We start from the raw sequence: 26,099 nt of genomic DNA, 5'->3' as shown, positions 1-26,099 counted from the left end.
GACAATGGGCAGAAGAAAGGAAAGATTATGAGGACTGTTTTACAGATGGGGGACCAACGGAGATGAAGGCCTTGTCCACACGTACAGTGCTGCTGCAGCACCACTGGAGCGCTTCGTGAAGATGCTACCTACGCTACGTCGACAGAAGAGCTTCTCCCCCTCCTGGAGAGGTGGTTGCTATGTCGGCGGGAGAAGCCCTCCCATCGACAGTGCTGTCTACACCAGGAGTTAATGTCCGTATCACTGAGTCGCTCAGGGCTGTGGATTTTCCCTGAGCGATGTAGTTATAGTGAGATGAATGGGTAGCGCGTAGACCAAGCCTAAGTGTTTTGGCCAAGGTTCTACAGGAAGCCTGAGGCAGAATCAGGACCTGAAGAGTAGGCCTCTGCCGTAAGCACAAGTCCAGCCTTCCACTCTGGGAGCCCCTGGGAACTCATTAATTCATTTTAAACAAACCTGACAATTGCTACATGTGGTTTCAATTTATAAACACTTTACACAGTTACCAGAAATTCAGCCCCGGAGAAAAGGCTGGGGAAATATTTCAACCTTTTTAATAGTTTACTTAGCGTGGGCCAAATTCAGCCCTGGTTTTAAGTGGGTGCAACTCTCCAAATTTGTTACAGATTTGGGGCCAGATCCTCAGCTGATGTGAACTGGCATAGCTCTACTAACATGGGCGAGACCAGAGCATGATTGAGTGGCTCGGGTTCCAGGCTGGGAGTCATGAGTTGAGCTGCTTAGAAAGTATTTTTGCTCTCAGCCCTGCCCCCCAGGGAAAATGTGGATTTTTGGATGAAAAATTGAAAATCAGAAATTTTTGGCAAAAACTTTTCAGCTGAAAATATGAAATTCTTGATTTAAAAATGATACCTTGGTGCCTCATGGTAACTGTAGTTTGGGTGCTTCAAGCTCCCATTTTTCTCAATAGCCTGGGCTCCCTGGATGGACTACATCTCCCATGTTGCACTATGGTCTCCCCCTCTTGATGCAACACATCATAGAAGTCCCTGGTAGTAGTGCCTCATGGGAGATGTAGTCTAGCTGGGGAACCCAGTCCCAAAGGGTGGAGAGAGGGGGAATGATGCAGTCAGGATACAACTCCCATGAGGCACCAAGGCAGAATTTCCAGATCACAGCTTTTCCATTTCGGTTTCCAGCTGAAAAATTTGGGCATTCTTTTTTGTTTTTTTTTGTTTGTTTGTTTGTTTTGTTTTTTCTGGACAAAAAGTCAAACATTTCCCGGGAACGCAGACACTTTATCTTAAAAATTGCATTGAGTCAAAAACCTACCAGCTCTAGTCAGGAAAGCTGAGTTCTGTTCCCCGTCTGGCAGTGACCTGCCTCTTTCCCCTCCCACTGTTGATCTGCTCTGTCTATTTAGACTGTAAACATTTTGGCCAGGGACTTGTCTCTAGTTATGTTCACGTTGCACAACAGAGCCCTGAGCTCAGTAGGGGCCTGTAGGTGCTAAATAATAAATAACAATCTGGCGTCAGAGAGGCACAAACATGGAACCCCATGATGCCATATTTGCAGCCACTTTACAGAGCAGAATTGTACTTTCAGTGTTAGTCTGGCCCTGCTCCCACTGCAGTGGGTGGAAAAATTCCCTTCGGTTTCAGTGGGAACAGGATCCGACCCTATATGTGATTACACAGTCAGCCCCTCTTAACTTCATTACAGCATCCTCAGGTGAAAATCGGGTCAACTGCCCCATTTCAAAATAGTTACTTTAACAATGAACAGGAAAAAGAAAGTCAGGAAATTATTCATCACATCAGATCCTGACTCAAACACCAGCTGATTATATCTCTATCTCCTGCACACCAGAACATGGCTATATTTAACTTTCAGAAGTCATTGGGAAAATGGAATGTCTCGAGCTTCTGCCAAGGTAGCATGAGCTTCCTTACGGCTGCTTTTACCCAGGCTTTGCATATTTATCAGCTCTTCCGTTCTGTTTCTTGTGATTGTTACTGTTTCTGGTCTCTCTTCAGATTTGTCACTAAGAAGAATAGAGAGTTCTGTGCAGATCCAGAGGAGAACTGGGTGAAGGAAGCAGTCCGACAGCTAAACCAAGCAAGTGCCCCTCTGAATCCGCCACTTTCAAGCACCGTCACTTCTGCAGTTGTGCAAGAAGGGGCAGGCGTTTTTCACAGAGTAGTTGGCGATGCTGGCTCTAAACGTTTGCTTGCCCATGTTGCATGCACACCCGTTGGTACGTTCAATGCCTGCCTGCATGCCCAGACTGAACATTTGGGGTGGGGTGGGGATGGTTTGCTGGTCTTGCCAGGCATCATAAAGCTATGAGTGGAACTAAGTGAAAGCATCACTTTAACCTCTGAGAAGCAGGGGATGTTAAATGGCCAGGCTGGGAAAAGAACACAAAATACTGGAGGGGGAGACATTTCTTTTAATACATCCCCAGTCACCAGCCATTGCCACTGAAATTCTCCTGCATCAAGGTGCAATCGTCTCTGTTTCTCTCCTGCAGAAATTCCCAAGCTGATGGTGAATCAGACCCCAGCCAATATCCAGGAGTCAGAAGGATCAAATCTCACCATGGAGTGTAGATTCACGGAATTGAAAAACCACAGGACCTTGTATGTGAAATGGTATAAACATAATGGAACTGGGGGAACGAAGAAGGAGCTGGTGAGCGAAAGAGGCGGGGGCTCAGCAGCCCTGGATTTGGAAAAGGGTTTTGCTTCATTCACTCTGAAGAACGTGAATGTAACCGATACAGGAACCTACATGTGTGAGGTGGGGAGCACAGCTTGGAACTTGTCTGTGTCAGGAGCCGGAACCCAAGTGACCATCACTCGTAAGTACCAGAATTTTCCTATCTGATCTTCATGCTGTGAGAGACAGCGAATGGCAGCCTAAAGGACAGAGAATGAACGACTGTTGCTGGCAAAAGCGAGTCTGAATTCTCAGGTGTGTACAGTATAGAACCCATAAAAATATGGGCTCCAGCCTGTGAGGAACTGAAGGTAACATAGTTCAAAGTACCCAAGTGATTTAGGAGCTTCCAAGTTTCAGAGGGGACTTAGGCCCTCAGGGGCAGATTTTTAAAGGCATTTTGGCACCAAAAGTTGTAATTGGGATTTTCAAAGGCATCTCAGCACCTAACTCCCATTGAAATCAGTCACTTTTGCCAAGAGGACTTAGGCTCCTAAGTCACACAGCAAGGGCTGGGTATGTGTAGTTTGGAAAAGAGAAGATTAAGATGGGAGACATGACAGTGCTCTTCAAATCCTTGAAAGGCTGCCATAAAAACGATGGAGAAAAGTTGTTCTCTCTTGCCACAGGGGGCAGGACAAGAGGCAATGGGTTCAAACTACAGCACAGCAGATTTAGATTAAATCTCAGGAAAAACTTCTTAACTGTGAGAATGGAACAGACGCCTGGGGAGGTTGTGGAAGCTCCTTCACTGGAGGTTTTCCAAAGGAGGCTGGAGAGCATCTGTCTTGGATGGTTTAGTGGTTCTCAAACTGTGGGACGGGACCCCAAAGTGAGTCACAACCCCATTTTAATGGGGTCGCTAGGGCTGGCTAAGACTTGCTGGGATCACCATTCTCCCTACTGGCAATGGGGTGAGCACGTGCTGCTGGGAAAGCGGAGCGGTGATACATATTGCGTGTATTGTTCTGATGATTTTTGGTGCAAGTGGCAGATGCTCAATTGACACCCTGCGACTGAGAACAGGAGAGTGTAACATGAGCGGTTCTCAAGCACCAACTTGTGGCCAGAGGTCGCTTTTCAGCACCTTGCCTGTTTTTCCCTCTTCAGGGCCCTTTAACAACTCACTCAGTTTAAAGGTCGTTCAAACCATCACCTCCTGCAGTCCAGTAAATCGAGTCCCCAGGGGCATCTTGGCCCTCCAGGCCCCAGTGCAGCGTCTCGCTCCAGATAATCCAAAACAACACGGCCCTACCTCCCCGAGGGTCTGTCTTCCTGCTTCCCAGCACCTCCTACCTGGTGTTTGTCCTCCACAGGCCTTTCCCACTGGGCTTGGCAGTCTCTCCCCTGCTTGGCCAGGGCCTCTCCCAGGCCTCCCTGCCTGGAGACATTTCCTCACTTTCTCCAGCTCCTTGAGCTTCTCCCCTGCTGGCTCAGAACCCTGCAGGACCCGTCTCACTCGCTGCAGTGTCCACACACATGGCCACAATTTCCCGGGCTTGCCCCCTTCTCAGCAACTTCCTGCTTCTTTTGTACTGGAAGCACCTGACTCCTCTCCGGTGAGACTTATCCTGTAATCAGGGCAGGAGCGCCGCCAGCTTTTTTACTGCCCTAGGTGGCGGAAGGTCCCACCCCTGAAATGCCGCCCCCGACAGAGGCAGCGGAAGGTCCGGCCACTGCGGTTGCCGCCCCCCAAATGTTAGCGGCCTAGGCGACCACCTAGGTCACCTAATGGGTTGCGCCAGCCCTGAATCAGGGTTAGCTTAGCCCAGGCTCTCCAGCCCATGGGGCAGGCACCCTGTTGCAGATGGGTACAGCAAAGGCAGTATATGGTAGTGGCTAGAGCAGGAGACTAGGAATTAGGAGGTTTTCGTTTTATTTCTGTCTGTCACAGACTGCCTGTATGACCTGAGGCAAGTCATTTAGTCTCCCTGTGCCTCCATCTGTAAAATGGAGATAATTTTTCCTCTCCTAGCTTCTGTCTGTCTTATTAGACTTTAAACTCCTCGGGGCAGGGACTGACTCTCTACGTGTATGTACAGCACCTAGCACAAGATCAGGGTGTGCCTGGTGAATGCTATGATGCCCGGCATGCCAGTATTCACCCATGATAGTTCTGAGTCACAGCTGGAAATGCCAGCATAGGGCAGGTTTAATGCATGAACAGAAACGAGATGATTTGTTTCTACAGACGAATTTGAGTTTGTTTCCAGACACATCGGTCTGAGGACAATTTGTCTGTAACTCTAAAACAAGAGAAATGGAGTTGGGGTCTCAATGCGCAGTTCCTTTGTCTCCTCTGTTCTACTGGAGCAGCTGACAGAGTGCGCAAACCTCAAAGATCCAAGGACCCGAATCCCATCCCGCACTCCAGGCTCAGTAACTGTCCTCCAGCATCTTTCCAACATCAGCCAGTTTTGATTTCCTCATTGCCATCAGGGGCGGCTCTAGGATTTGCGCCGCCCCAAGCAGGGCGGCTCACCGCGGTGGGCGCTCTGCCGGTCACCAGTCCCGCGGCTCCAGTGGTCCTCCTGCAGGCACCGTGGGACCAGCGGACCTCCGCAGGCACGCCTGCAGAGGGTCCACCGGAGCCGCCTGCCGCCCTCCCGCGGGACGCCGCCCCAAGCGCGCGCTTGGCGCGCTGGGGTCTGGAGCCGGCCCTGATTGCCATTCACCCCCTTGTGCTCTAATGCGCCTCTGTGACTATATTGAGCTCGAGTTTCCCTCTCACCCACATCTAAGTGTCTAATGCAGGAATCCACAAATTTATCTGAGCGTCACCATAACCATAGATAACACCATTAACATTATGGTAGGTTTTTCTCTTTTTGAGAGCACGTGAGATGCGAGCTCAGGAGAGAGGGACAAAGCTTGAAAGATTTGGTGTATCGCTTCACACTCTGGATGCTCATCTGAGTATTATCCAAACTGATCTGAACTTTTATGAGGTTGCCTTCAGTCTCTGCGGCTTATAGTTCCCCCTCACTGCCCCCACCCCTGCAGGCCCTAGAGCCTGGACCACAGCTCGAGCCGAAACTCTACACAGCAGTGAAACCGCCCGCAGCCGCAGCCCTGAGAGCCCGAGTCGGCTGGCATGGGCCAGCTGCGGGTTTTTCTTTGCCGTGTCAACATACCCTTAGTCCTCTTCCTTCTTCCCTTTCTCCAAGTACACTCAGCTCCCTTGGCTAATCTCTTGGGATGGGTTTGGTGACAGCCCCCCCTTTCTAAACCTCTCCTCCCATCTGGATCCTCACATACACACCTGTCTTTTCCCTCTCTTTCCTTCACATCCCTCCTTTCCCTGCCCTGCCCATGTTCTCATGCTCTGAGGGGCTTTGCCATATCAGTTTGCCATGGGGCACATTACACACCTCTAACTCCAGAAAAATCATGGCGATCGGGGGAGGTCCCGGATGACTGGAAAAAAGCTAATGTAGCTTTAAAAAAGGGAAGAAGGAAGATCCAGGGAACTACAGGCCAGTCAGTCTCACCTCAGTCCCTGGAAAAATCACGGAACAGGTCCTCAAGGAATCAATCCTGAACCACTTAAAGGAGGGGAAAGTGATCAGGAACAGTCAGCATGGATTCACCAAGGGCAAGTCATGCCTGACTAACCTAATTGCCTTCTATGATGAGATAACCGGCTCGGTGGATGAAGGGAAAGCAGTGGATGTGCTATTACTGGACTTTAGCAAAGCTTTTGATACAGTCTCCCACAGTATTCTTGCCAGCAAGTTAAAGAAGACTGGGCTGGATGAATGGATGGTAAGGTGGATAGAAAATTGGCTAGATGGTCGGGCTCAACGGGTACTGATCAATGGTTCCATGTCTAGTTGGCAGCCGGTATCAAGTGGAGTGCCCCAAGGGTCGGTGCTGGGTCCGGTTTTGTTCAATATCTTCATTAACGATCTGGAGGATGGTGTGGACTGCACCCTTAGCAAGTTTGCAGATGACACTAAACTGGGAGGAGTGGTTGATACGCTGGAGGGTAGGGATAGGATACAGAGGGACCTAGACAAATTAGAGGATTGGGCCAAAAGAAATATGATGAGGTTCAACAAGGACAAATGCAGAGTCCTGCATTTAGGACGGAAGAATCCCATGCACTGCTATAGACTAGGGACGGAATGACTGGGCAGCAGTTCTGCAGAAAGGGACCTAGGGGTTACGGTGGACGAAAAGCTGGATATGAGTCAACAGTGTGCCCTTGTTGCCAAGAAGGCTAATGGCATTTTGGGTTGTATAAGTAGGGGCATTTCCAGCAGATCGAGGGAGGTGATCATTCCCCTCTACTCAGCACTGGTGAGGCCTCATTTGGAGTACTGTGTCCAGTTTTGGGCCACACACTACAAGAAGGATGTGGATAAATTGGAGAGAGTCCAGCGGAGGGCCACAAAAATGATTAGGGGGCTGGAGCACATGACTTATGAGGAGAGGCTGAGGGAACTGGGATTGTTTTGTCTGCAGAAGAGAAGAATGAGGGGGGATTTGATAGCTGCTTTCAACTACCTGAAAGGGGGTTCCAAAGGGGATGGATCTAGACTGTTCTCAGTGGTAGAAGATGATAGAACAAGGAGTAATGGTCTCAAGTTGCAGAGGGGGAGGTTTAGGTTGGATATTAGGAAACACTATTTCACTAGGAGGGTGGTGAAGCACTGGAATGGGTTACCTAGGGAGGTGGTGGAATCTCCTTCCTTAGAGGTTTTTAAGGTCAGGCTTGACAAAGCCCTGGCTGGGATGATTTAGTTGGGGATTGGTCCTGCTTTGAGCGGGGGGTTGGACTAGATGACCTCCTGAGGTCCCTTCCAACCCTGAGATTCTATGATTCTATGATTCAGAGAAACCCCAAGTCAGCAGCTGATCCCAAGACACCAACAGAGACTGTCAAACTGAATGATGGATTTTGTTGGGTAGCAGGAAAAGTGGGAAGGGCTTCTCGGGAAGAACAGGCCTTAGATCAAGTGTGAAGGTTTCTTGTCTGAACTGATCCAATCCTCCCAAAGGTTCAGGGTAAGCAACTAGAACCAGTTTAGGTCAGGTCTGTTCAGTGCTATGAAGGAGAGACATCATCAAAAGGCTCATCCCAGCAGATGGCTGGAAGAATTCTACAGCCCATACAGAGCCTGCCATGGCACTTTGCCTCATCTTCTGTGGGGTCCTGCCTATGGCTTTGTATCAAAAGGCTTCATACGAAGAGATGTTTGAAGATGATGTTTAGGAAGCTGTAATGTTCCTGCTTTTAGTCAATGGCCAGAATTATTTCTGGGAAACACAGAAACCGGAGAGCATCAGTTAACTTCTTAACACCCACTTGGGGATATTTTAATGGCCAAGCTTTACAAAGGGGCCTGAAATGCTGGAAAAAAACCAACTGTTTCTTTAAATACTTCACCTTGCTGCAGAAACATGTCAATCAGCTGAAGTCACTTGTGTTTCTCTCTCTCTCCAGCTGTTGACCTGTTGGTGACTCAGAGCCCTGCCTTTGTCAATGAAGAGGAAGGGAAACCGCTGACCATAGAATGTAGATTCAGGGCCCTGGAGAAACTCAGCACCACATACTCTGTTAAATGGTATAAAAACGGGTCTGATGAACATGAGCAGGAGCTGAAAAATAAAGCAGGCTCAGTCACAACAATTCTAGATTTCTCAGTGGGCCTGGCTTCTCTGACCTTGACTAAAACCAGCATGAATGATTCTGGGTTCTACAGATGTGACTTTGGTAAAAATGGCATGGGAATGGAACGAGAGTGATGATCCATGATAAACAGCAGCATTATCTTCTCTGATCTGCATTGTCAGGATAAAAAGAACAGGAGCACTTGTGTCACCTTAGAGACTAACAAATTTATTTGAGCATAAGCTTTCGTGGGCTACAGCCCACTTCTTCGGATGCATGGAATGGAACATATATTGAGGAGATATATATATACACATACAGAGAGCACAAAAAGGTGGGAGTTGTCTTACCAATGCTGAGAGGCCAATTAAGTAAGGAAAAAAAACTTTTGAAGTGATAATCAAGATAGCCCAGTACAGACAGTTTGATAAGAAGTCTGACAATACTTACAAGGGGAGATAGATTCAATGTTTGTAATGGCTCAGCTATGCCCAGTCCCTATTTAAACCTAAGGTGATTGTATCTAGTTTGCATATCAATTCCAGCTCAGCAGTTTCTCCTTGGAGTCTGTTTTTGAAGCTTTTCTGTGGCAAAATTGCCACCCGCAGGTCTGTCATTGAATGACCAGAAAGGTTAAAGTTCTCCTACAGGTTCTTGAATGTTATGATTCCTGATGTCAGACTTGTGTCCATTCATTCTTTTGCGAAGAGACTGTCCAGTTTGGCCAATGTACATGGCAAAGGGGCATTGCTGGCACATGATGGCATATATCACATTGGTAGATGTGCAGGTGAATGAGCCCCTGATGGTATGGCCGATGTGATTAGGTCCTGTGATGATGTCACTTGAATAGATATGTGGACAGTGTTGGCATTGGGCTTTGTTGCAATGGTAGGTTCCTGGGTTAGTGTTTTTGTTCAGTGATGTGTGGTTGCTGGTGAGTATTTGCTTCAGGTTGGGGGGTTGTCTGTAAGCGAGGACAGGTCTGTCCCCCAAGATCTGTGAGACTGAGGGATCATCTTTCAGGATAGGTTGTAGATCTTTGAGGCTGCGCTGGAGAGGTTTTAGTTGGGGGCTGAAGGTGACAGCTAGTGGTGTTCTGTTATTTTCTTTGTTGGGCCTGTCTTGTAGTAGGTGACTTCTGGGTACCCTTCTGGCTCTGTCAATCTGTTTTTCACTTCAGCAGGTGGGTACTGTAGTTTTAAGAATGCTTGATAGAGATCTTGTAGGTGCTTGTCTCTGTCTGAGGGATTGGAGCAAATGCGGTTGTATCTTAGAGCTTGGCTGTAGACAATGGATCGTGTGGTGTGTCCTGGACGGAAGTTGGAGGCATGTAGGTAAGTATAGCGGTCATGGTCACCACTGACTCACACTTCCCACATGGTAACTGAAACCCCACAGCTATTTCCTAGTCTAGGACAGGGAGATGCAGTGTTATCTCAGAGATAGGCTGGCTGTAAATTACGGACTGTTGTTGTAGCCATGTGGGTCCCTGGATATTAGAGAAACAAGGTGGGTGAGTGTGTGTTCCAGGTCACATAAAAGGAGTGGTGAAGGTGGGTCCTCCAAGCTGCCTAGAAAGGCTGCAGGGAAGCAGCCAATCAGAGCCCAGCAGGCTCAGTGAAAAGGAACTGCTGGGCCTGAGCAGGTCTGTTCCTGGCAGGGACCAGAGGAGTAAGTAACTTCAGCCCGGAGATAAGCGTGAAGAGGAAGGGACTACCTGGGAAGCAGCCCAGGGAACAGCAGCAGTCAACAGAATTACTGTTTTGTGGAGGAGGTGAAGGTTCTAGTCAGTGCTGCAATCTGGTGCCAGTTCCAAGCATCGGGAAGCAGTGCGGCATCTCAACACTGCCGTGTGCTGACTGGGGTAAATGCTGATTTTGTAATGGCGACCACTGGCAAGGAGCTTTAGATCATTTGTACATTCAGAATCCTCCTGTTATTCTATTGTTATGTTAAGAGATACAAACCTTGTAGGGGTTCTGGTTTCCTTCCTCCCCTACTGAGACAGTCCCTGCCCAGTGACAGATCCATCCCCCTAGGCTAAGTATAGAGTCACATTTATCCTTTTGGATTGGCAGGTGCAGGAAACCATAGATAGGGTCAGTTAGGGGAGCGTTGCTCTTGGTAAGGGCTCTATCCAGGTCTCTAGTGTCTTGCTCTGCTAGGGATTCCCTACTCCTGTGGCAGAGTCAGCGGGCTGGCTGGCCTCATGGGAAGGTTCCCCTAGGCAGAGGGCTGAACCCAGCCCGATGACCCCACAGGTCCCAGCAGCTGGCAGATGAAGAGGAACCTGATGGCAAAAAGGGAGGCCAAGGAAACTGCCTGTGACACAGAAGGGGGTGGAATATTAAGGGGGGGAGAAACAGTTTTTCATCTTTAAACTGTCCCTGCCACCCCTTTATTTATCCATCAGTCTCTGTCCCTCCTTTAGAGGCAAATCTGTCCCTCTCGATCCCTGCATCCCACACTGACAGGTTTTTCTTGATTTCATATAAAAGGAGAAATGCCTCCCACGTTGTTTTCATCATCCGGATGGTTCTCGGGGCCCTTGTTATAATCTTGGCTGTGATTATTATTACAGAGTGCGTGGTTTCAGAAAAGAGGGGTGAGTGAAATGTCTGCAATGCAGTCACTGTGCAGAGTCAGCCACAGAGCTTGAGTTACACACGAGGTCCTTCTGCCTTTTCCTTCTGGGCAACTTCCCAGTCCCAGTGCATTGAAATTGAGAAGCTGCTTCAGACCCGGCTGGGACTGTTTTCTTGGCCTGTCTGTTCTAGTTTGTGTCTAACATTAAATCCGGGCATCTCAGAATTAGAAGCACAGAGTTTCGGTTCCTGAAGGCCTTTACCTCTCAGGTCTCCCTTTCACAGCACCGATGATCATTTCCTATCACTGCGTCTGTCCAACGTGCCCTGTTTATTTCTGGCTGGCTGGCATGCATGGAGCTAGTGCAGCACTTGGACAAGTGCGATGCACGTACTGCAGGAGTATTCTTTAGCTTCTAACTTACTGAGTCTGATTTTTTTCCCCACAGCTGCTGTCAGTCGGACAATATGAGGATCAGCTGTTACAGCGTACACCTGGAGATGGAGCTCTCAGACACCTGTTACCCGGCATTCCCCCCAAGCACCGTGCTGACCATCCTGCCTGCCAGATTCTGTACCTGCAAATAAACCTTGAACTGAATGGAAGGGAGGGGAGGGGATGCTGGATAACTGGAAAGGGAGTTCACGGGTGTTCATATTAAAAAGACTCCTCCCTGACACCCCTCTTTGAGGCAGCAGAACCTGGTGATCGCTGATGGCTTAGGCAGTCTCAGTGGCATCTGAGCCATAGGAAAATATGAGATGAACATTTCTGTCACCTACAGATTCCCCATTGTGCTACCTAGCAATCACTTTAGAGCAGGAGTGGGCAAACTGGCCTGCGGGCCAGATCCGGCCCATCCGGGCTTTCAATCCAGCCTGCAGGATTGCCAGCCCCATGGCACAGTGGGGCTAAGGCAGGCTTCCTGCCTGCCCTGGCCCCACACCACTCCCAGAAGCAGCCGACACCACGTCCCTGTGGTCTTTGGGAGAAGGGGGCAGAGGGCTCCATCCGCTGCCCTCGCCTGCAGGCACCACCCTCCCAGCTTCCATTGGCTGTGGTTCCCCCATTCCCAGCCAATGGGACCTTTGGGGGTGGTACCCACAGGTGAGAGCAGCGTGTGGCAGAGCTGCCTGCCCCCACCCCACCCCCAGGAGCCAGTGCTGGACATGTTGGCCACTTCTGGGAGCGGCACGGAGCCAGGGCAGGCAGGGAGCCTGCCTTAGCCCTGCTGTGCGCTGCTGCCACACTGGAGCCACTTGAAGTAAGCAGCCAGGCCAGAGCCTGCATCTTGGACCCCTCCTGCACCCCAAATCCCTGCTCTGAGCCCCCTGCTGCACCCTACACTCCTTCCTGCATCCCAACCCCATACCCCAATCCTACATTTATGGCCCTGCATACAATTTCCCCACCCAGATGTGGCCCTTGGGACAAAAAGTTTTCCTACCCCTGCTTTAGAGGCTCGTGGAACCCTTAAAGTGAAGATGCTCAGAAGACGAGCCAAAACCTCTTCCCTATTGTCATAAATAAACAGATCAGGGTTAAGGTCTCTTTTACCTGGAAAGGGTTAACAAGCTCAGTAACCTGAGAAACATCTGACCAGAGGACCAATCAAGGGACAGGATAATTTCAAATCTCTGTGGAGGGAAGCCTTTGTCTGTGTTCCTTGTTGGCTCTGCGTTCTCTTTTTGGATCTAAGAGAGGCCAGACATGTCTCCAAGTTCTCCTGGAGTAGTTCCTACTATCCAATAGTGAGTATTAATTAGAAAGGCGGATTAGTCTTATAATTTGATTTCTACATTTGCAATTGTGTGTTTTGCTATAGAATTTCTTTAATTCTGTACTGTTATTGCTTTTACTGAGAAAGAAAGGAGGGGGGATTCTCTCCAGAGATGGATAAGTTTAGACTCTGTATTTTTGCATCCTGGTAATACAGAGACAGTTACTTTCTTTTTGTTCTTTTAATAAAATCTTTTCTGTTAAGGACTTGGTTGATCTTTCCTTGGGTGAATTCTCAGGGAAAGGGGAGGAGGGAGGAGGACGGCATCCCTCTGTAGTTGGATCCCAGTATCTCTCCTAGGAAAAGGGAGGGGGGAGGAAGCAGGGGGGAATGGTTTATTTCTCCTGGGTATAAGAACTCCATGGATTTGGGGCTCTTGGGATCCCCAAGGATTTTGGGGAAGGACTGTGTGCCACTACACGTACATTATTGGGTGGTGGCAGCTTTTACCAGATCTAAACTAGGATTTTTAGTTTAGAGGAGTCCATGCAGGTCCCCATTTTGGAACCCAACAGCTCTAAGTGGGGGTGAGACCTATGACACCTATAATTGGTTCAGCTGCTTGTCAGTCAAAGAGGCAATGGAAACATCTGCTGGAAATTGCTGTTCCGTGGGTTCAGATGGCCCCCTTGCTGAAGTCAACCAGCGCACAGTTAACCACATGCTTAAGCGTTTGCAGGATTGAAGCCTCTATAAAGGACCACCTTTTTATAACTGGTTTTGTTACTTGTTTTACACATGCTGCTCTAGTAGTTAGATTGTCTTATACCCGAGGCTAAGGCTATGCACTTCCAAAGTGTCTTAATACAGTTCTGATAACTCGGGTTATTTGTGATGTCCCTATAAATACACAGTCCTTTTTTAAATCTTTATGCTCTTGCCTGCACTGATTTCTTGTGGCAGTGAGTTCCACAGTTTAATCACACATTAGGTTCCACTGTTTAGAGTGTTTCCTTTTATCAGTTTGAATTTCCCACCTTCTAATTTAGTTGAATCTCCTCTTGTTCTTGTTGCATGACAGGGAGAACAGAACTTTCCAATCTACTTTCTCTAGACCGGTTAGTATTTTACACATCCCCTCCTGTTCAATCACCTTTCTAAGGTGAACAATCCCAGTCTTCTCCATTTCTTTTCCTAGTAGAGTTTAATGACCTTGATCTCCCTCATCGCTATTCTCTGAACCCCACAATATCCTTTTTGAGAACAGATGATCCAGACTGAAAATGATATTCCAGATGAGACTGCACCATGGATGTACATAAAGGATAGATATATATATATATAGGTATTATTCACCATCCCATTCTTTCTGCATCCTAACCAGAAAGATTTCTGCTGTGCTGGTTCAGTGTTTGAACAGTGGCTTCACAGATGTCAGGTCCCATGGCACAAGGATTGTATTAACTTGTACTCTGTACAAATATTGGGCTAGATCCTGCTCCCATTAATCTCAACCCCTCCTGCACCCAGACAAAAAAAAAATCTCCAAGGTCACGGCTATGACCAGGTCCCTGTGTATTCCCTGCTTCTATAGTCACAGACTCCAGCTCCTACCCTCGTCTTGCTGCAGAACTGTGCTCCAGCCTCTACATTTCCACTAGAAAGCATCACCCCATTCTCCCCTTCACCCTGAATTCAGTAAAACATGACTGAAGCAGCTGAGGGATTTCCAACCTGCTACCCCTGAGCACTGCAGAATCCAGGGACCCTGTCACAGCGTTTAGATGCATCAGGCCATGGGGTAACAAGGGTCCCGGGTTAGCCTGAGGCTGCTTATCACTGAGAATATAACCAAATATTTTTCTCCTTTCCCAAGTTTGACTCCTTGCATTCCAGGGGCACTGCTCATCTACCCATGGGGATGCGGTGCTGTGCTTGTTAAATAGAGCAAACTCTTTCCTTTATCCTGAAGGACAATCCCTCACTCTCACAGACCTTGGGAGACAGGCCAGTTCTCACTTACAGACAGCCCCTGAACCTGAAGCAACTACTCACCAGCAACTACACATCACACAGCAAAAACACTAACCCAGAAACTAAACCCTGCAATAAACCCTGGTGCCAACTCTGTCCACATATCTATTCAAGGGATACAATCATAGGACCTAACCACATCAGCCATAGCATCAGGGGCTCATTCACCTGCACATCTACTAACGTGATATATGCCATCATGTGCCAGCAATGCCCCTCTGCCATGTACATTGGCCAAACCAGACAATCTCTACGCAAAGAATAAATGGACACAAATCTGACATCAAGCATTATAGCATTCAAAAACCAGTTGGAGAACACTTCAACCTCTCTGGACACTCAGACGTAAGTGGCAATTCTTTAACAAAAAACTTCAAAAACTGACTCCAACACGAAACTACAGAACTGGACTTAATTGGCAAACTGGACACCATCAAATGAGACCTGAATAAAGACGGACTACTAGAGCAGCAAGGGGAACTAATTTCCCCTTGCTGCTACTCACACCTTGTCAACTGTTTGAAATGTGCCACCTTGATTCCATTGAATTCATTATCACTACAAAAGTGATTTTCCTCTCTTCTTGTCAACTGTTGAGAATAGCCCACTTCCACCTTAATTGAATTCGCTCATTAGCACTGACCCCTCCCATGGTAAGGCAACTCCTGTCTTTTCATGGGCTGTGTATTTATACCTGCCTCTGTATGTTCCACTCCATGCATCTGATGAAGTGGGTTTTAGCCCACAAAAGCTTATGCCCAAATAAATTGGTTAGTATAAGGCAGGGGTGGGCAAACTTTTTGGCCGAGGGCCACATTGGGGTTGCAAAACTATGTGGAGGGCCGGGTAGGGAAGGCTGTGCCTCTCCGAACAGCCTGCCCCCTGCCCCCTAACTGCCCCCAACCCATCCAACCCCCTGCTCCTTGTCCCCTGACTGCCCCCTCCCTGGACCCCCCCACTCCAACCACCTCCCTGGGACCCCAACCCCTATGCAAACCCTCTGCTCCCTGTCCCCTGACTGCCCCGAACCTTATCCACACACCCCCGTCCCCTGACAGGCCCTCCAGTACTCCCACACTTATCCAATCCCCTGTCCCCTGACTGCCCCCTGGGCCCCTCTGCCCCTTATCCAACCCTCTGGCCCTGGGCCCCCACTCGACCGGAGCCAGACACGCTGCCCTGCTAATCCACATGAGCGCTGCCCGTGCAGCAGGCTGAGGCTCCGGGGGGGAGGGGAGAAGGCAGGGGAGGGGCTGGGGGTTAGCATCCCCAGACGGGAGCTCAGGGGCTGCTCAGGACGGGCCCGCGGGTCGCAGGTTACCCACCCCTGGTCTGAGGTGCCAGAAGGACTCCTCATTGTCTTTCCTTTATGGGTCAATAAGCTAATATGCAAAGCTTAGTCTGTCTGAGGGGGACCAGCTTTGTCTGGGCACCTGTCACTTATTGCCTGGACATGCGGCGGCAGGCAGCTCACTTCAGGGGATCTGTGATCATAACTGCAGATTTCATACTGCCGCGGCCAGCTCCTTCTGGAGAGTGCAGGCAGCACTTCAGCACTGGGGACAGAGAGACCAAACCCAGAACCAGCACATCCAGCCCCAGCCCCCATGAGCTTTGGGTGAGCAGATAAAATGGGACGAAGAGCCCAGCCAACGCTGAGTTTACAAAACAGACACTAAACTGATGAGAAACTGGAAGTGGGCGCAGGATGCTGTGAAAGGCAACAGGAAACCGAGCTGCAGAAGACAGAATCAGCCTGTAGAAATCCCCAAAGAGAAGAATTAGCAAGACACAGCCCTGCTGGGGGAGTGCGGAGAGAGTGGGGCTCAGCCTGGGGTTACTTTACTCCTGAGAACAACCAACAACATCTGCTCAGTCACAGTTTGGGCAACTGCACCTAGACTTCAGTGGCCAGCAAGGGCACCTGTTCCCAGGCTGCCAGCTTCCCAGTGTCACCTCTTGGGCGGAGACTGCAGCCCTCTCCCCTCTGACCAGGGTAGTTCCAGGCTGTGCAATTTCCTGCCTTCGCTATATTTCCCACCACAGACAGGTTCGCCAAGGAGACCTGCTCGCCTCCTTTCAGGGCCGGCTTCAGGCCCCAGCTCAGCAAGCAGTCTCTCGGTCCCTCTCCGAGGGAAGGACCTGCCGCCAAATTGCCGCCAAAGAAGAAAGCGGCGCGACTGAGCTGCTGAAGTGCCACCGATTGTGATCGCGGCTTCCCCAGCCGCTTGGGGCGGCAAAAAGCCCTGCTCCTTTCAGAGGACGTTAGTAGGTGTAATTGCTACATGTACAAGGTACCATGCAGCACTGCCTGTGTGTGAGACCCTATACCCCATGTTCACCACTTTTATAGGGTTCTGATATATTTTGTACAAAGTGTGCCTTGTGAGGGATCAGTTGAAAACTCATAATGTGCTGAGCATAATTCTCCTGTTAAAATGTGAGCGTCGGTATTGGCTATGGCATTGTACAACTTGTGCTATATGTTTGTTACTGAAACATGTTGTCAGTCTGGGGAACGCCCACAGACTAGCTCCCAGTGTCAACAAAGGACTGACCACAGGTGTTAGAAAACAATGAGCTATTGAAGCAACCATTTGCCAGCAGTAGGGACTGTAAACAAAAGATTTGCAGATCATCCCTCACGTACAAAGACAGTGTGAACAAAAGATTTACAGTTCACCTGGAAGATGCTTCAAATCTCCCATAAACCCCAGGCTGATTGTCTCCTCCCCTTGCTGGGGTGCAGGTCATCCTCACCGAAAGGAGGAGGGTATAAAATAAGAGGCAATGGCTTCCCCACATCCTGGCCTCCCCATCTCAACACATGGTGGCAGGAGTGTGTGAAAGACAAAGAACCATCATTGAAGTGTGTGTGGGAGGCTGTGGCGGGAGGAAGGGGTCTTGGCTGCAAAGCCTCCCAGTCAGTACGGCCTGCGGAAAGTTTCGGGGAGAGAGAGACCTTTTTGCTTTCAAATCTTATTCAGCTTGGTAACGTTTAGGAGTTAGGATACAACCACAATCTTTTCTTTTCTAACCAGTGCTGACTTTTATGCCTCTCTCACTTAAAATCTCTTGCTGGTTAATAAGCTTGTTTCATTGTTTATCTAGGCCAGTTGGCTTTGGGCTGGAGTGTTCGGGGGATCTCTACGCACGTTAAAGGCTGGGGCATGTTCATCACCCCTTGGTGGAACGACGGATGTTTAATGAGTTGACACCCTTCGCGGGTGTTGGGGTCCTGAGCAGTACACGATGCACAGCTCTGGGGTGCAAGGCTGGGACAGGGATATGCGGGTGCCGCTCTGTGTCTATTTATGACTAGCTGGGTGTAGCATTCGTGGATTCAGCTGGGCCTGACTTTGGATGCTGGTTGCTGAGCGTGAACCGAGCCTGGATGGGTTCACTGTTCACTAGCAAAGCGCTGTCAAAGATCTCCCGGCTAGTGAGCGACAGGGACACCGCTTGTGCCCTGGGGGGGAGGGGTGTCATACTACGCAAGTCTATTTCTTCTTAAATCAAAACACTCCAGGGAAAACCCCATTAAAAACAATGAAAGAACCAACACAGGTGGTAATGAGCTTCCCAGAGATCCCCCAACCCTAACATGGGCTCTGGCCGCACCCCAGGGATTTCTTTGTTCATCACAGCTTCAGGTCTGGACAAGCCCCCTGTCCTTCCCACCCTTCCCCCGGGGCTGGGGCCCTCTGTGGATCCGGGGTCCTGCCCATTGCCTGGAAGAAGGCCCTGAGCCAGTTTAAAACCAGGCTATTTCTCCAAAATCCCTTTGTCTATTAGCCCCTGGAGAATCCAGTTTGAAGTAGTATCTGTGCAGCTCTCCGAGGGGGGAAGAGTTCAAAGGGCTGATGACAGAGGAAATGAATTAACATCCCCTGTCCCTACTGCAGAAGGTACGTGCAATGCCCCAGTAACACACAGAGGGAGAGGGGAGAGCGTGAGGTAGATTGTCACAGAAACAATGGTTTGTCTGCAAGTTTCTAGCACATACCCAGGCTCTCTGAGCCACTCGAGTTCCCGCTCTGGGTCCTGCACAGGGACTGCGTCACTTTTTCAAAATGCAGAGAGTGGTTCAGTCTGAATGATCCATTTTAGTGTGAGGAAACCAACAACGAACAAAGGTAAAGCATCCCAGAGGGAATCACAACGTGTGAATCAGTAACTACAGGCATTTGAACTAACGCCCAGGGAAGGCAGCGGCAGAGAGATTAAGGGGGCCACTGCTTTTCTTTTAAGGTGCAAAGGACGGATGACAGCCTTGCAGGTACGTACACCTCAGGCTGCAAGTGAAACTAACTAAAACCATTGTTTGAGTTCATCCTGCAGCCAGCTGGGACAGGGTGCAGCTCACGGGAGCTAGTGCGGGTCCTCCCCATGAGTGGGAAGGAGCTCAAACAGGATGAAGTGAGAGGCCCAGCCCCTAGAGTCATGGGATTACATGCGAATCTCTGCTTTTGTTTACAAAAAACAGTTTCTAGCCCTCATGGTTGCAGAGGAAAGCTTGAAAATGTGACCCCTCGCAAAGGGTCAAAAACATGAAGACAAATCTCATGATTTTGGGGAGGTGGATTCGTCATTTTTTTTTTTAAATCAAGGGTTGGCAATAGTGTGCTTCCCTGTGATGCTCAGATTTCAACCTCCCTTCCTAGAATGGATAGCTCACCTGCCCCCACCTCTGGAGAGGGTCTGGTACTTCCCCTCCATCCCAAGGAAGCCTGTTCCCCCTTTCCTCTCCTTGCTGTCTCAGTCAGGATTCAGACATTACAGACCTCATGTTAAATCAGAGCCCAGCCAAGATCAGGGATTCGGAAGGGTCAGATCTCACCAGGGAGTGGAGATTCAGGACCCTGGAAAACCCAAACACCAGAGACGTGGAATGGCACAAACATAATGGAACTGGAGGAAAAGGAGCTGATGAGTGAAAGGGACTTAGGTCACAGCTAGTCGGTAGTTGGAAGAGGGTTTCACATCTCTGAAGAAAGCAAACAACTGACCCAGAAACCTACGTGTGTGAGGGGGGAATCACAGCAAGGAACCTGTCTGGGACAGGAACTGGAACCCAAGGGACCATCCCTGGGCAATGCCAGCAATTTGCTACCTGCCCAGTGTTGTAAGCCCCAGGTAACAAGGGACTTAGAGGGTGAGTCCACTGAGCACCATGTCAGAGCTCAGCCTCTGCACCTTTCTAGTCTCCCTGAGCTCCAGCTGCCTCTGAGAACGGGAGAGGAGCTAAGGTGCTAAGAGCTGCTGGCTGCAGTTCAACCGTTACAGGCTGACACCTGACAAGTGCGAGAAGCAAAATCTGGTACCGTTCTGAATGAGTTTTATTGTTGTTTTCCTTGAGAGTTTAAATTGAGTTATTTTTATTTTTTCCTCCTTTTATCCACCCCTTCCTTTGTCCAGTCTTTCCTCTTCCTTTCCGCAGTTCGTTCATGCAACAGTCATCAGGTCTTCCAGTGACTCATGGCTTTTCTGCATGAAGGATTTTGGTAACAATATAAATATGCCCCATGCATCAACCTCAGTGTCCAATATTTCCATAAATCGGTCATAAGGAACACTGGGGCACATCCTGAACTAGAAGAAGTGGTGTTCTGCTAACTTCTGTCTTCTTTCCTGCTTATGTTTTATGGAATTATGTTTCTGAGGGAGATAATCTGAGACCATTGAGAGATCTGTCTTTCCCTCTCCCTTCCCTGCAGTTCTAGCTCTCATTAACCTCCACTCTACAACATGGCTAAACAACTATTTCATCTCCACTTCCTGTGGACACGTCTCTACTTCTCACAGACATTGTCCTTACACCATCACAGACTGAACCCAAACCACCCAGTGAAGTACAAAAACTGTTGCAGTGGAATTAGTTTGCAGCTCTGACTCTTTGCTCACTGGCAAACTCTATGAACCCAACCTTCTGAAAGCTTCAGGCCAGCAGGGTTGGGGCTTGATGCTAACTGGAGGGCAAGAATGTCTCCACGTGGGAGTTGTTCCTGCCCTGGGGGTCAGGGTGAACAACAGATCAGGGAGTTCAAGGCAACTCAAGTTACAGGGGTGGTGAGGGGGTCACTCACAAACAAGGCTGGAGAGGCCCTAACACTACAGCAGAACAGAAGGGGAGATGGTTCAGGTCTTCGTTTTGCAAACTCATCTGCTGGGAAAACCAAGGCCAAACCTGGGGTGGTTTGGATATGGGGGTTGTAGCAGAAAGAGCCTGAAACACAGAGCCTGGTACTAGATGAGGCCTGAACCAAACATCAGCCAGAGTCAGGCCCTGCTTACAATGCCACTGTCCAGTACATGAACTTGGTAAGGATGGGGCAGGTGTTGCTAAAACAGACACTCCTAATAACTACTAGGCACCAGCTAGTCACTAAACACAGTCCAGAAGGGTAGTACGAGAATATCTCGCTACAGAGTTATAGAATAAATACACTCCCCGGAGATGGTACAGGGACACACTGACCCCTCCTAGGGTCAGAACCAACAGGTCCAGGGTGTAGGGTGGTAACTAAGCACGTGAGAGGGGCAATACACAACTTGTTTGTATCAGGGTATAAAAGAGGGGTCACAGAAGGTACATCTGGCCAAGGGGGCAGTGGAAAGTCCCACTGCTGACTGAGCTGGCCCATTCTCATAGGCGTACATCTCCTAGTGTCCATGCAGAGTCTAGGGGGTGCTGGTACAAGTGCTTTGTCAACAACAAACCTGGCCAAGCGCCGAATGAGTCTGTTGTCTTTTGGGCAGTTTGACTGAGGGCTGCAGGGCCAGCTGCCATGAAATGCAGCCAACAGGGTTAGTCCTGAGAGAGGCTGGGCACCTGCAGCTAAGGTGACCAGACAGCAAGTGACAAAAATCAGGACAGGGTGTGTGTGTGTGGGGGGGGTGGTGTGGGTAATAGGAGCCAATATAAGGAAAAGACCCAACAATCAGGACATCTGGTCACCCCACCTGCAGCTCCCACTGGTTTCAGAGGGAGATGCAGGAGCTCAGCACTGCTGAGAACTGGCCCATTGTGATGGAAGTGGAACATTCCACCGTAGGCGTGGTGACCTAGACAGAGAGGTGGAGACAGGTGAGTAGGGTGACTAGACATCAAGTGTGAAGAATCGGACAGGGGGTGGCGGTGGGGGGGGTAAATAGGAGCCTATATAAGAAAAGACCCAAAAATCAGGATTGTCCCAATTTTATAGGGATATCGGGTCACCCTATAGGTGAGGGCTGCATAAGAGAAAGGAGCCGTTCATGACCCTGGAATTCACTGTCACAAACAGCCCCAGCTGGTGACTCCAGATCTGGAGTGTAATTTGACTCATTTGAGAGTTTAGAGGCAGCAAGAGCCTTCCCGCTACAGCTCCCTTGGAGGGGGAGGGGCATGAGACAGGTCACTTTGCTCAAATGACAAGGTGGTGATGACCCGCAACTCTGTTGTGATGCAGTGATTGTTGGGTCAGCCCCCAGGGGATGCAGCATTTCACACCAGGGTGTCGCCCAGAGCACATGGCTGCTGCCTGTGGGTCTGAGTACAGAGACCAGGGTGAGGGAGCAGGGCCTTCTGGGACCAACCTGCTTCCATTGCTAAAGAAGGGAACGTGAGACACAGAAGGATGAAGGAAAGTATTCTTGTAAGGAGGAAGGAAACAAGGCGGGGAGGGAGGGATGAAGTATTGATAAGGAGAGGGTGTGTGGGCAGGGAGAAAACCAAAGAAGTTAGTGAGAAACACCAGGGAAGTAAGGGGAATGGGAGAAGAGAGGAAAAAAAGAGAGAAGAGAAAGGAGAAGCACAGAAATGGATGGGGGTAAAAACCCAGACGATTTCTTTAGCATCAGGTAGGATCGCAATTGCCTTTGTCAGGATAAGCTCAAAGCAGCCAGTTGTAACTACCAGGGGTTAACAATGCAGGTATTTGTACAACTCAAAAAGGAAAGTTTACAACTGGCCTTAGCTGAGAGCTGGCATCAGCTTGGTTTTTACCTTTCAGGTCCAACTGCAACGTAATCTCTTCTTTCTGTTGATTTGATCACTGCAGCTTGTCTGTCAGAAGTAGTAAGAGAACCTGTTCCTATCCAGAGGTAAGGAATGCACCTTCTCCTAGCAATGGAGTGGAAACTAACCAATCTCAGTGTACTTTCAGGTGAAGAAAGTGAATCTAGCCTTTGCTGTCAAAGGCTACAAGCAGTTTCATAAGAATAAAGCAAGATACATAACCAAAGCTTCTGAGAGGTTACAGAAGTATTGACTTGCTCTAGCCAAGAATAAGGAAACCACTTATACCTACCAGATTAACAATACAGCTGATTGTGTGGAGAGAAAGAGAAACCAATCCAGCAATTCATCACGCAGAAGGTGTGCATTTATATTCCCTATTACAAAATGAATCCAATGACAATTCATTTACATTTGTTGCCTGACAAAAATATGGTCTGTCAAACATTGATCTTTGCAGAAGGTCATATTTCAAGATGCAAGGATGACACATGGCTGTAGTTTACAGGAAGGAATTAGCTGATCCATCCTTTTAAGGAGGTAAGAAATATGGGAATGGTGTATTGTAATAGTCAATGGTTCTGGTCATCCATTCAGGTGGAAGGAAGGTAACTGATGAAATCTTCATCTCTCTAAAGAGCACAAGAAGTTGCTGTACTGAATAAAGCAATAAAAATGGGAGCTACCTGTTCAGATGAAAGCAAAGTAGTTAGTAATTCTAACCAATGATGATGATCTCTGCTCCTTTTTCCTTCCCAGAGAAGGTCATTGGTTATTCCTACAAGGATGTAACAGGGAAGTTATTTCAAAGAACAAGTGCAACTAACCAGAGTGTGAAGATGAGCATTGAGCCTGCTCTTCCATTTGCAGAGAGGAGTTGTCCAGCTGATTCTATTTGTGCCTAATTGATCATTGTTGCTTATTTTTCAGATGTCAAGAAATAAGCGGAACTGATCATTTCTATCAAGAGGTAAGGAACGCACCTCCTCACAGCATGGAGGCAGGAATGAAAGGCTCTGTTTCTATTTTCAGGTGAAAGGAAGGTCTTACCACTCAAGGGAGGATGAGAGGCTGCTGAATTTAAGAAAAAAGAAGTCAGACAGGTAACAATACTTGGCCAGAGGGAAGAGCATTTTACTTCTAGTTCAGAAAAAGGCAAGCAAGCAGCCATTTATAAGCTTCAGGTTTTACCCAGCGTAGCTGGCTGTACCGCTAAGAATCAAAGCCTTGCGGTGGAACATGACTGACAAGTAGGTGAGCACTGAAAGGTCTCTAGAAGCCTAATGATCTGGATGCTAAGGAACCTTCTCCACTGATGACTCTTCATAGCTGGTAATAAGTAGTAATAAATAATTCTGTCAAACATTGGTTGCAGGTTTTGCTCTTCTGAGATATGAAGAGACCAGGTGGTCATTCCTACCAGGGAGAAGTGAGGCTTAGTGGCATGGCTGTCCTGGGCAAGGAGGTAAGAAATACCAGTCTCCAAACATCCATGTGTACATTAAGTGGTGTGGATTTTGCTTTCAGGGAGAAAAACTGTGGAAGACCTTACTTGTCATGGGGAGAGTGTCAAAAGCAGACACAAGATAAAGCAATATGGACTTGCCAACTGCTCAATCCATTGAGGACTCCAGTGACAAAATGCTTTTTTATTCCTTGAAATAACACAGACAAAAAAGCCACTTCAAATAGTTCAGCTAGTCGCAAATCTGAATCAAGTCAGCAGAACATCACAGACATGGAGGTAAGCATTTAAATTTCCCTGGTTCTAAATGAATCTGGTGCTAAAGCAACACTTGCAGACCAAATAAATAGGCCACATTGCATCTCCAGATGCAAGGAGACCAGAGGGCTGTTGTGTTCTAGAAGGGATTAATGCAAATCTGACTAGCTGAACCAGGCATATCAGTTGGTAAGAAAAAAAAAGCACCTTTCTTTAACATTCAAGTGGAAATTAATAGATCCTCATACTTTCAGATCAGAGAAATGCAGATGATTTGAACGTTGAGGGTGTGAAATCTTCAGGAAGTTGCTAGAAGATCTGGGATATCTACAGAAAGGAAACAAGCAAAACTCGTCACTGTTACCAAGAGGTAAGGAACTCACCTCATAATGGAGAAATTGATGGATCTGGTTTCCATTCAGGTGAAAGAAATGCAGCTGATCTGATCTCCTGGGGATTGAGGATTATAAGCAGTCATATTACTGCAGAACAAACAAATGCATGTTGCCAGACCTGCAAAAAGTTGCCTTCCTTGACTAGAATGGGAAGACAATCACTTATCACCTTCAAGTTTCAAACCCACAATTCAGCAGACCATCACTGACAAGGAGGTGAGCATTTAGGATTCTCTTATTACCAAATGGATTTGTCTTTTCAGGAGGAGAGTTACAGATGCTCAGGATTTGAGTACAAAGGAATAGGAATGGAGCTGAACAGATCCAACACCTGAAAAGACGATTGGATCTCAAAATATGAAAGATCCTTCATTCAATAAAGCAACAGGATTGGCTCTGAGGAGAGGTAAGCAGCATTTGGTAAGTCTAAGAAATGAGCATAGCAATTTTGTAGCGCTGATTGTAACTTATGTTGTGCCAAAGGGTTTGTTACAGCTGATCACACATCTCAGGAGCTAAGAGGATGTGAGGGGGATGTCAGATGTCAGGGGATTCATCTTTATTAGGAGGTGGTGAACCTGCTTGTCACTTCTGAGTGACATCAGTGGCTTTGGTTTTGCTTGATGAAGGAAAGAGCCAGCGTGGACAATATTCAAGACACAATGTTCAAAGGTTGCTGCTGGGATGGAAGTAAAGAAGAAAGCCCTGGAGACAGGTTAGTGCTGGGACACAGACACTATCCTGGAGGGGCCTGGGACAGGGTATGTAACCATAGCAACCAGCGGGTCCTTTCCCCACTGTGGTCCTGGCTCGCATGCACAGGGTGAAACCGATCGCCATGTTTGGGGTCAGGAAGGAATTTTCCTCCAGGGCAGATTGGCCAGAGACCCTGGAGGTTTTTCGCCTTCCTCTGGGGCATCGAGCAGGGACCAGCCCTTAGGACCATTTACGAACAGACATAATAAAATCCATCAAAGAGAACTTGTCTCCCTTTGTTTTTTGAATTTTCTATAAACCCGTCCTGTGCCCCTCGGCCATGCCCATGCTCCCAGCCCCGCAGCAGGGCAGAGTCCCTCCCAGGTGCACTGCTCCCCCATCTGTGCCAGCATGGCCCCCATGTCACTGTCCCACTCCAGCAGGGACCCAGCACAGGAGGGACCAGCCCACCGTCCCAGAGAGGGAAAAGCCGTGTGCACGGCCCCCCAGGGATGGGGAGGGGACATGGCCAGGTGCACCGGTCGAGGGGAAAGCAGGAAGCACAGCGGCACTGTTACCATGTTCCTCTCCCAGGATGCCCCGAGGGGCCAGGCCAAGGCTTTTGGTCGGCCACATCCAAG

General features: G+C 48.7%; 1 protein-coding gene and 1 long non-coding RNA gene across 3 annotated transcripts in view; both read left to right on the top strand.

The window, feature by feature from the left end:
* The window catches only part of LOC120384369, a 28,439-nt gene extending 17,022 nt beyond the window's left edge, over positions 1-11,417 (top strand). For both annotated transcript variants that reach the window (XM_039503040.1, XM_039503039.1), the window contains 3 exons: positions 2,001-2,221; positions 2,498-2,827; positions 11,340-11,417. In XM_039503040.1, the coding sequence (XP_039358974.1) occupies positions 2,001-2,221; positions 2,498-2,827; positions 11,340-11,362 (574 nt within the window). In that variant the 3' untranslated portion in view covers positions 11,363-11,417. The remainder of the gene's footprint in view (positions 1-2,000; positions 2,222-2,497; positions 2,828-11,339) is intronic.
* LOC120384377 overlaps positions 1-25,743 on the top strand; it is an 81,263-nt gene extending 55,520 nt beyond the window's left edge. The window contains exon 8 of the long non-coding RNA XR_005588772.1: positions 25,392-25,743. This is a non-coding gene — a long non-coding RNA (uncharacterized LOC120384377). The remainder of the gene's footprint in view (positions 1-25,391) is intronic.
* Positions 25,744-26,099: the final 356 nt, after the last annotated feature.

Source organism: Mauremys reevesii, linkage group 16 (genome assembly GCF_016161935.1).
Source record: "Mauremys reevesii isolate NIE-2019 linkage group 16, ASM1616193v1, whole genome shotgun sequence".
In the NCBI taxonomy this organism is placed as follows: Eukaryota; Metazoa; Chordata; order Testudines; family Geoemydidae; genus Mauremys; species Mauremys reevesii.
This window is presented reverse-complemented; position numbering and strand designations above follow the sequence as displayed.